Below are 11332 nucleotides of genomic sequence, written 5' to 3'. Positions count from 1 at the left end.
TCTCAGATTGCTCATTTATGCGCTGAGGCCACTTGGACCAGTGCGAGGGCTTTTATTTGGAGTCTGCAAGAGGGCTGTGGACTCCTTAAACAATGACTAAAATTGTTCCAGTATTTGTTCTGGGGAGCAGTGCTGAATCTCATATGTAAAGAACCATGGAGACTCTGATGCCTCCAAAAGTATAAGCCTTCTGCCATTCTGGTTACTCAGGATCCCAAAGTTTGATAACAAGTTCACAACATGATTGGAGTAGTACATAGATACATGTTTGTTACACGAATGTCGTGTATTTGATGTTAGAAAAAAATACTGGCACGTGACATTGCATGGATATTATTTCTTGGAGCAGGCTGTGGTGCTTTGAAAGAAATGTGAATTATATGTTCAGTGAATGGAATTGTACAAGGGTGGGTTGATGTTCAATTTAAGAAACAATGATTTGTGCAACCCCTACCCCCAGTCTGATACAGTCAGAGGAGGTGAGTCCCAGACTAGTGGAGAGGAGGCCACAGATGAAGTGGACAGCAAATTTAGGAGCACGACTCTGCAGTCCTTCTACACATCACGTTTCTGACTTTCTCAGGTGTCCTCTGAGATCGTTGTCTCTGCTCAGTGAGTTCCCACCTGGGCCACTGAGATGCTTTCAGAGCAGCAGCTTTCTTCCCGGGGGATGAGAAACCCTGGGGGAGTCACACCTTCGTCCTCGTGTCTCTCAGTGTGCAGATTTACATGTTCATGTTTGAGTGTTCCTGCAATCGTAAGGGTCGTACCTTACACAATTGTTATTTCTTGGGTAGTGCTTTCCTTGCCACACACTATGATATGGGTAAAGGCTTAGAATGGAGGCATTGTAATTCTTTCATTATTTTTGTTCTCCAAAGCAAATGACATTGACAATTAGGACTTCTCCTAAATCCACAAACTGAGAGAAATTTTCTTTCAGTGAAAAACTCTCAACTCAAACTGTTTCTCATCCACTAGGTGGAAGTTAGAAAAAACGAATCATCACGGCGGATGTGAAGACATGAGTTGAGACCCAGCTTTCTAGACAGCATCCACTCACTCCACACACTTCCCCTCCAGACTGATAAATCCTCTGAATTCATTTAGGGCCCATCCCAGAAGTGTTCCATGCAGAACTTTCTAGAAGAATTAGGTTTGAATCTTCAAGGGGGGTGAATATGAACCAGATTTTTTATTTCAAGTGGGCTTCATTCACCCTGCAATCGAGATTCTTTCCCCCCCGTCTCTTGGAGGGAGAGAACACTCACAACTGTTTCTCTAGATACGTAGTGAGCTTGAAGTGGGCAGAAACGCTTGGCCAGTCTCTACAAATCGGCATCTTCACTGGCCGCTTTTGTTCTAGGTACAATGGAGATTGATGGATTGTTACTTCTGGTTACCAAAACCAGGAGGAGGGGCTGGGGCTGGGGATGAGACACATCTCAGAACAGAGCAGCCTTTCTCAGAGATCCAGGGGTGCCATGGCTTCGAACTTGGCTTCATTTAGGACCCGAGACACTAAGCAACGATGGCGTGGCCTTTAGAAGTCAGTGGAAGAAATAAGCTGGAGAAGGTTGAAGGGAAAAAGCCAAGGGACATGTAAGTAGAGGATTATGTGAAGCCATTTAAAAAGACAAAAAGCAAGGGTAACAAAGCAGCAGACGGAATTCAGCCCCCCGTGGCCCTGCCAAGTAAACTCTGAGAAGCCTGTGTGCAAAGTGCTCTCTATGTCCCTGAAGCATTCCTGGCATGTCCTAGTTGAATTCTCAGGCTGTTTCTATGCCACTGATGAAAACTGAGTTATAGCAGGGTTCACGTGCCCCTTCCCCTCCCAGCCTGCATCCTCTTTTCTGCCTCCTGAAATAAATCTCTGGCTCGAATGAATGTGTGAACAAGAAAGCGGGAAAAAGGTGGAGATGGAGCGGGAGAGGAGCTACGGGCTAGTTCTGATTTTTCACAAAACAGAGAAATTCTCTAAGAGTAGAGTAAACGGTGTTTATTTTTGTTGATTTTTCAATCAAATGGAATCGCTTAATTAAAAAAAAAAACTTATCTTTCTCCTTAAATACTACAGACAACCTTATTTTACCGCAGCAGACACCTAGAAACAAAACACTGGACCCACCAGAGAAAACTGGGCAATAAAAGCATCAGAAATTCAAGTCACCTATGGAAGAATTACTGTTAGCTGGCAGCTCTCAATTCTAAACAAAGTGGCCCAAGCCTTTGGGTCTGACAAAAGTTTCTTAGAACTGGGGAGTTGGGCACGTTGGATTCCTTTTTAATCCTATTCCAATTGTTTTATGCGTAGGGAAATTAAAGTCAATGCATCAAATGAAGACCCAAAGAAACATTTAAAAACTCATTTGACTAATACTCAGTATGTGAGATTCAGTAATAACTTGTCTTCCTAGTTAACCTTGTCCTGGAATATATATAGGTTATTTGTGGCCGCCACTGCTATAATATTTTCTGAAGGGTGCCAAGCTGTATGCAGGATCTTTTTGCTAAAGTCCAGACTGTCGACGCTGATCTCGTCTTTTCTCCGCTTGCCCCCCACGCACACTTTCCGGGGTTTGAGGATAGCCCGGGGTTTGCTGTTTTCCCTGGAGGCCTCAAGGGTCACATCACGTTTGGTGTTTCGGTCAAACATCCTGAAGAAGTTGTTGTAGGACCCAGTCATGATGACACTGCATGGCAGAGAGAAAATAGCGACTAAGTCTTAATGAGCAAGGCTCTGTCTTGGGGCAAATGACCCACACCATGGCCAGCTTATGCCATGACAGGTTCGTTTAAATAAGAAATGCAAAACAGGTTCTATACTTTGGCTGCTGACTTCCTTTTAAATCACTAAGATAGCAACAAATTCTTTGGTTAGGTTTGGAAGAAAAGATGGTGATATCCCTTCTGTTGTCTACTTTTGTGCAATGGATTCCTTTTGGTTCTTTGGTTTTCTGAGTCCAGTTGTAACCATCCTCGCCTACCTACTTTCCATGAGGATAATGAGATCAGGATGAGGCTGGCAAAGTGGAAACACATTAGAAAACCACAAACTGACTCGCATTTATAAAGCACAGGTGTGTGTGGGATTCTGGGATGTCTGACCTCCAGGGCTTTGTTGTATCAGTGGTGGGAGATGTGCTGAGGGTCAGCACAGTGGCCCCAGGTGGCTGCTTTCTTCCTAAGAATAGCTCTAAATTCAGCCTTTGCAGAAAGCTTGTCTGCAAAATGGATGTCATGCTCTTAACTCAGGAAGAGCAAGAACAGATTCACATTTTAAAAGGATTTGCAACCATAAAGTAAAATTTTTGTTATAAATGGTCAGATAGATGGCTTCTACATTTTTACAAACTGTCCATTCTTAGGAGATTTAATTAGTGAGGAAAGCACTGAGTACCTGTAACCCTCCAGCAGCACAATACCGAATCTTTCATGGTGACAGTTCAGGCAAGGAAGCAGGTTGTGGGTGGGCAGATACATATCTCAGCTGCCTCCCGGGGTGGTGCCCAGAGACCCCGGTGTCCCACTGTGGACTGGCTTTTCAGTGAGAAGGGAAGCCCAGTCTCACCTGTTCTTTTCATGATTCAGGCTGTGTAAACAAGTGGTGGGAAAACAGACAAGGCTGGGCCACAGCAAAGGAACTAATTTTGGGGGTATGTAGTCAAATGTGTAAATCAGTCAGGGTTAGGTTTTGTTACTCTGGTGCAGCGAACACATGTGAACTGTATCCTCGGACCAGAGTAGACTGTTACTCCCTCTTCAGACAGAGTGCTTGGGGTTCCTCCATGACATCATTCCATCTCCCATCATCCTACGGCAGGGAGTTCTGGGAGAAGTAAGGAAATGGCAGCCACAGTGGGAGTGACAGAGTTGGGCCTCGGATCCGCATGCAGCAGACACCTTCAGGAACTTTCTGTCTCTCTTGGGCATTGATGTTTGCTTCCCATACTGTGACCTGACGTGCTTTTAAACAAGTCAGAGAAAGCGTTTTTATTTTTTTTTTTAGAAAATGTCACTACTTTCAAAGAACTCAAAACATTTCCTAATTGTGATGCTATAGGAGAAATTCTAGGAGTCAAAATGCAAAACTTCTTTACTTTCGTGTTTGTAACTTACTAGTTCGAGGTTGGGTAGGTCACTCTTTATCTCACCAAATTGCAGTTTCCTCAACTACAACGTGGGAGTGATAAAAACAATGCTACTGGGTTGTGTTTGAGATAAAATAAAAGGACATAGGTGGTAGTGCCTGGTACATAGTAGGTACCTAATAATTCTCACCTAAGGTAGAAGGGAAATTAAAGCAGTGATAACTAAGGTATAATTAGCCAGGCATGGGGGCTCACAGCTGTGATCCCAGCATCTGGGAAACTGAGACAGGAGGATCACAAGTTTGAGCAACTTAGTGAGAGTCTGTCTCAAAATAAAAAAAAATACAAAAAAGGGCTGCAGATGTAGCTCAGAGTGAAGGCCCCAGGTTTGCCCCAGTACAAAAAAATTCTATTAATAACACATAAAAATAACAGGGCTTTTCCTGTGAGAGCTTTGGTTCTTGTCCTAGTTATGTTCTCTGTCCTACACTAAGTGAACAGTGTGACTCAGGACCTTTGCTAGGTGGTGACTTCTTTAAGTGCAGCTAACCAGGTGGTTCACTTGGTTCAGTGGTGGAAGGAAAAAGCCCCAAATTCTCAGAGAGAAACAGCTTGTATTCCCCAGAGCTCGAATGTCTTGCCATAAAAACAAAACCTTGCAAGCTACGGAGGAGAACTAGAGTTGTGTCACCTGCATCAAGGAACTAAACCAGCCCCGCATAGCCTGTGCGTGGTTCTCATGGAAGCCAAAGACTCATCTGTATTTGTCAAACTGAAAATGAACTATAGGGAGGTATTATGAAGTATCGTTGAAATCAAAGGCCTTAAAACAGTAATAAATCACATTGAGGGAATGTGATAAATGAGGTTGAGTAGAATTCAACTAATGAACCACTGAGGACTTTGGTCAGGTCTGCACAAACAGTTTTAAGGGATAATTTTTGATCTGGAAAGCTCACTTTGCACTCTTCAGGCTGGAATTTGCTGGTGGTCTTCTTAGGCAGGGTCACTATGCTAGTCCTGAGAGGGATTTGGGGCCTCCTGACATCCTTCCTTTTGTAGGCCTGATCTCAGGCTCCATCCAACAACCCACACAGGCCTTGGGGCCCCCTTTTGACCTCCTGGTGGCTATGATTTACTGAGGGAAAAATTGCCTAGAGACTCCTCAACGTAAAGGTCTATTTCTGGAAGATTCCTCAGCCCCAGAGTCTTTCTTACCTGTCTGACCCATTCCACACACACTCGAATTTATCAAAAATGCAGTCATTTTCGTAGAGGGAGCACAACTTGCTGCGGAGGTAGTCATGGACCTGGGAAGAAACATCAAGAAGGGCCGTCAGCATCTTCAAGGTGAGCATTTCTGCCAGTGCCTCCCCTTCTTCCCCGAGCTGTTCATTTTTCAATGTGCCTGTGCTTCAATTCTGCATGCAGGATGGGCCCTTCCTGGATGTTAGGGTGGGCAGTTGAGCTGCTCCAGTAGCCAGTGTGGATTAAAACCAGCTTAGTTATGTAGACAGGCAGAGCACAGGGCCCATTAAGGAGTAGAGCCCCATTTTTATTTTTTTATTTTTTTGGTACCGGGGATTGAACTTGGGTTCTTGTGCTTGCAAGGCAGGCCACTGAACCACTGAGCTAAATCCCCGGCCTAGAGCCCCATTTTTATTTTTTTATTTTTTTGGTACCGGGGATTGAACTTGGGTTCTTGTGCTTGCAAGGCAGGCCACTGAACCACTGAGCTAAATCCCCGGCCTAGAGCCCCATTTTTATTTTTTTATTTTTTTGGTACCGGGGATTGAACTTGGGTTCTTGTGCTTGCAAGGCAGGCCACTGAACCACTGAGCTAAATCCCCGGCCTAGAGCCCCATTTTTAAAAGCAGATCCATTCATAGGCATTTAGAGGACACAAGTTATCTAAGCTTTTGGTCCATGTATATTTCCTCAGTGTCTGCTGTGTGGTTGGGTATTTGCTGTGAACCAAATACCATTGTGATGCTTTCACTCCAACATTGGGGGACTGTATAACCAAGTTAAGGTATAAGATGTTTGTGGTGAGAGGGAGAGCTGATAGGAGGAGTTGGGTTAACTCTGAGGTGCAGAGAGAAACAGGAATCAAAGATGGCCCTGGAAATGCCTTGTCCATTCCTGAGAACAATTAACCGGAGTGGTCAAGTGTAGCTGCGGAGTAGACACTGAGGGGAAAGGTGCAGCCCGGAGGGCGTGGTGAATCTCTTCTGTTTCCCTTTTCCTATGGAAGCAGTCGCAGGGTTAGCACCCACCCGAGTGGGCAGGGGCGTGGAGGAAACAGGGTGTGACTGCTTGAGGACACTTGGCAGTGGTCACGAATTTGAGATGAGACTGGGCAGCAGCCTTGGGTCCTTTCCTCCAGCAATATTCAGCAACTCAGATGCAGATGCAAACAGGCCGGGAAATAAGGCTTAGAGGGGGGAGTCTACTAGGTTTCATTTTTTGAGAGTAATAAAAAGTGGTAGCAATCAGAAGTATTTTCAGTATGCTAGTTGGTTATTGATGGCCCAGTGCTTTATTTATGTAACCTTATTTCATCTCTAAAACCAATTTTTTTTAGGTAGGTAGCACCATTCTCGTTAATGGAGCATGGAGCACAGGGATGAAAAATGATTTGTCCAAGATTGCACAGGAGAAAGAGCCGGGATTCGGGTTCTGAAGTGCTACCACTGTGCACCAGCTCGTTAGCCTCACCTTAGCCGGGGTCTCAAGTCTTAGCCAGGAGCCGTGACAGTGAGCACAAGGGCAGTCAAGAGAAGAGAGGCAGAAGCGGGAGGAGGTAGAAAGATGTTATGAAGATGGGGTTTAGCTTTGCTGAGAGTAAGAGCGATGGTTCTCTCTCCTTTGTCCTGCAGACTGACCCCGGGAACTGCTGGGTGCTGAGCCTAGAGCCTCTGCTGTGTGCTCAGTCCTGGCAGAGGAAGGAGGTCAGGTTCATCCTATGTTCCATCGGATATTCGGAGTATTTGAACAAGCTCTTGTAGTTATTTGGCCTGTGTAAGCAGTTCTAACTCTACAAATTAGTTTTCCTCACCTTTAGTCTCATTCTCAAACAGTTTTAGTGTAACTGCTGCCCTGTTAGGGTAGCAAGAGGATCCAACAGCAGTGGAGCTTCTGGCACTGTTAGACTGTGGAGGCCTGACTCTTGACCTTCTAGGGGTTTTACTGCTGTAAATTAACTCACTGACCTCCCCTAGGGCAAAGCAAGGAAAGTTTATAAACAATTCAGTGGTGTGCTCTCTAAGGCCTTGCTCCGTCTGCCCTCTTCTGTATGAGCCTTTCTTGATCTCTCACCATCCACTTCTGGCATTTTGTTTTAGAGAAACACCATAGGTGAGTACTAAGTGTCAGAATGTGTACGCCATGGAAGGGTGGGTATGTTACAAGGAACCGTATTGCTGAGAGCTCTTTAAACCTCAAAAGACAAAAATTGGGAAGGATTCAAGGGAAAACTTAATCTGAACCATTATTTTTCCTTTGTGGCATGTGAGTTTAGGAAGCTCCTACCTATCTCCAATTGAGAGCATTTAAAGAAAAGAACATCTACCTACAAAGGGATACTGCATTTATACTCTGTTGTTAAAAAAAAAAATCTAAGACAAACCAGAGGAACTTTTTCCACCAGAAAAAAGGATAAGATACACCCAGGAGAAACAACTGCAGCAAGAGAGCTTTAATTTCATTCTAAATGTTCCAACTATTTTTTCTCTTTCCTATGATACTATTACCTTGTATGTGGGCTTAACACTAAGCCAAGGCTCCTATCACAGTTCTTAAATTCTTAGTTGGGGGAGCCTGCTGTACAGCTAACAGATTGCTCATTAGGCTTAGTAAGAAAATACGCTATTGGTTTGTTTTTAAATTTCAGATGTTGAGCAATGTCTCCAGTAAAGGGCTAGATTAGTGGTGGCGAACCTATGGCACACGTGCTGCAGCAGGCTTTTTGTATCACTGAAAGCTCTAAAAGGTTCGCCATCACTGGGCTGGATCCAAGGCGAGTATCCCTTACCCCAAATGCTCGGGATCAGAAGTGTTTTAGATTTGGGAATATTTGTACATCTATAATGAGATATCTTGAGTGGAGCCCTAAGTCTAATATGAAATTCACTTGTGTTTCAAGGTGTGTGTACCTTAGACATAGCCAGATGTTAATTTTATATAATAATCTGGTGCATGAAACAAAAGTTCGTGGTACATGAGGTTAGGTGTGGAATTTTCAACTTGTGTATCAAACTGGTGTTAAAAAAAGTTCTGGAATTTAGAGCAGTTTGGGTTTCAAAAGTTTGGATTACAGATGCTCTATCTACAATAAATATTTTAGGTTTTGTGGGCCACACGGCCTCTATCACAGCTACTCAACTCTGCCAGTGTGGCACAAAACACCTGTAGACTCTGTGAATGGTTGTTTGGGTGTGGCTAGTGCCAGTCAAGCACTCTTTACAAAAATGGATGTAGCTGACTTGGATTTGGCCTAAAAAATGCCATGTGCCGACCTGTGTTCTCTAGGAAAACTTAACCGTAACCAAGTCTTATTCACAAACTGGATTGTTTATACTGGATTTATATTCTGTTGCACAGTAGGTGTGACTGTGCAGTCTTCTGGCTCAGTGGAGGCTCTTTCCCATTAGACTGAATAATATTTTCCAAAAGACTGTAGTGCTAAGAAAAGCTACCATTTTGATACAGCATATTATCATCTTTCGTATAATATATAAGCTTAATTATGGTGCCTTGAGACCTACCACTCTATTAAAATGTTGTGGTATTTCATTTTAATATATGTGCTCTGATGCCTGTTTCTAACTGTTCTGTAAAGAAGTTGATTTCCCAATCTACTACCAGCTGAACATGGAATTCAGACCCCCAAAACTTAAAATGCTTTTTATTTCATGTCACAGCTAGCTAGCTGTGATCTAAAACTAGCTTTGTTCTAAAAACCTTTCCTTAAAATAAAATCACTAATTGCTCTTGCCACAGTATGTCCTAAATCTGCTGTTTTCTAGTTCAGGTTCTCCAGCAGGCTACATGTCTGCAAACACCACCCTTACGTGGGTTCTAGTCTCCTTCCCCTCTTCGGTACTGGGCTTTGTAGTGCTGTATGTTTGTCTTGTGTGGCTGGAAGAGGGCACAAGGGTCAATCCTGTCCCTGGGCTGCAAAATGAAGAGCTGTGAGTGAAAGTCTGGGGTGGGTGATATGGAGTTGAAGTCTGGGCAGGATTCAGGGGAGAATAGGACTAATTTACAGAGGTGCTCCTTGAACCGCAGGATAATAACAGGATCTCAACTACCCTCATCTCCTACCCTCATTTCCAGTGCCTCTGAGATTCTAGCTTTTCCCCAATGTCTCTGGAATCCTCATTCTTCTCCCTTCTCTGACTGAACTCTGGCTTCTCCTATGGCCTCTCTGAGGTGCCTCCATCTTTGTTCTCACTCTATGTGTCAAAAGAGGGTGGGTGGGCTCTTTGCTGCTTCTCAAAATTATCCTTATTTTATGCTTTGATCTCCTTTGAAGTCACACATTCAAACTGAACTTCCTGTTGTCCATACTCCTAGGTATTAATAGTTCTCAGACTCTATAGTGATGAAACTCCTCTACCTCCATCTCCCTTCCGTCATCCTTTTTTAACTATGATTTGTGTGACTCAAATAGCCATAGATTTTTGTCCTCTGCTTCCTTGGAATAACTTTGTCACCTCTATAATTGTATCTCCTAAGCAAGTTTCACTTTGTTGCTACTTTCTATCTTTTTAGTTTATTCCTTCTAGTCTTCTGATTTTATCAATTATTGAAATCCATTAACCTATTTTCTCCTGTTTATGATTTGACTTTGCAACTACCTTAGATTGTGATTAGAATGATGGACCAACAGCCTTTCCTCCTTCTTTTCATTGTACTCATTTGGCAAAACCCTTACCTAGTTGAATCTAACTTTGTGTCCTTTCTTTATCTATACCAGGCAAATGTGGCTGGGAAGAAACATAACCCTAATCTTTAAATCAGCAGTAAAAACTTCATGTGGAGCCTTGAGCAGCCCTATACTAGTTCCTTTGTCTTGTTTCATATTTTACTGAGAAAATACCAATGATAAGATTAACTCATGTTCCTCTTGCAAAATTTATAAACCTCCTGCATCAGGAGCTACATACACCACTCTTATTCCTTGACAGATGAATTCCCCATCTTCCCATGCAATGGATTACATTCCTTCTTGCTTTAAGGACCCCCCTTTTTATTGTCTGTCTCTCTCTCCTGGCTTATTCTTGTCAACCCCAAACATGCTATGACTTCCTTCAGTGACTACCTGATTTCTGTTTTCATTCAGACCAAAATTTGTTGAAAGAGCTCTCTGTCCTCTATTCCCATCTCCTCTCAGGGTCTCTGGAATCCACTCCAATTAGATAACCATTTACCGTACTCCACTTACTTTTCCATTAAGATTACCAGTAATCTCCACATTATTCAATCCAACAGTTAATTCTCAGTCATTTTGTACTCACCTGGGTACCAGCATTTGACAGTTGGGTGATTTCTTCTACCTTAAGACATTTCTTTCATTTGGATTCTTAGACATTCCTGTCAGTTTTTCCTTGTCACTGGCCACTTTCCTACAATCTTCCTTGATAAGTCCTCTTCCTAATCTCAACTTGGAAACACGGGGACCCTGGAGCACAGTGTTTAATGTCTTCTCTAATATTCTCATTGCCCAGGGACTTCTTCGAGTCCTAAGGCTTTAAGGACCTCCAGGTATTCATGAGAGTCAAATATATATCTTGAAGCTAGACATATTCAGACTTATGTCCAAAACCAAACTTTTGTTTCTTCATCTAAATAAAATGGCAGCTCCACTTTAAGTATTCAAGATTAAAAACTTGGGGTGACCTTTGGTACTTCTTTTTCTCTTATATCACACATCAGATTTGTCCTCAGGTCCTGATGGTTTACTGTGGAAATATATCCAGAATCTGCCACCTTCATTGCTGATAGCCTCATCTAAGTCACTAGCACTCTTTTCTAAGAACATTGCAAAAACTTTTAAAGCTACGATTCCTATCTCATGTCTCTTCTTGACTCCCTCAACCCCTCTGGTACAACCAGATGTTCTTTTAAAAATCTTAGTGATGAGGCCAGGAATTTAACTCAGTGGTGTTGCCACTGAGTTTGGTCCCCAGTACCAACAAAAAAAAAAAAAAAAAAAAAAAAAAAAAAAAAAAAAAAAA

General features: G+C 43.0%; 1 protein-coding gene across 7 annotated transcripts in view; it reads right to left on the bottom strand.

Moving 5' to 3' along the window:
• Positions 1-2302: 2302 nt before the first annotated feature.
• Positions 2303-11332, bottom strand: part of Ppp2r2b (protein phosphatase 2 regulatory subunit Bbeta) — a 508455-nt gene continuing 499425 nt past the window's right edge. For all 7 annotated transcript variants that reach the window (XM_010627064.3, XM_010627065.3, XM_010627066.3 and 4 more), the window contains 2 exons: positions 5310-5401; positions 2303-2693 (listed from right to left, as the gene is read on the bottom strand). In XM_010627064.3, the coding sequence (XP_010625366.1) occupies positions 2414-2693; positions 5310-5401 (372 nt within the window). In that variant the 3' untranslated portion in view covers positions 2303-2413. The remainder of the gene's footprint in view (positions 2694-5309; positions 5402-11332) is intronic.

This window comes from Fukomys damarensis, unplaced genomic scaffold, assembly GCF_012274545.1.
Source record: "Fukomys damarensis isolate Sample0158 unplaced genomic scaffold, DMR_v1.0_HiC HiC_scaffold_3, whole genome shotgun sequence".
NCBI classification, from domain to species: Eukaryota; Metazoa; Chordata; class Mammalia; order Rodentia; family Bathyergidae; genus Fukomys; species Fukomys damarensis.
Note: the sequence above shows the minus strand (reverse complement) of the source record. Positions and strands in the feature narration are given on the sequence as shown.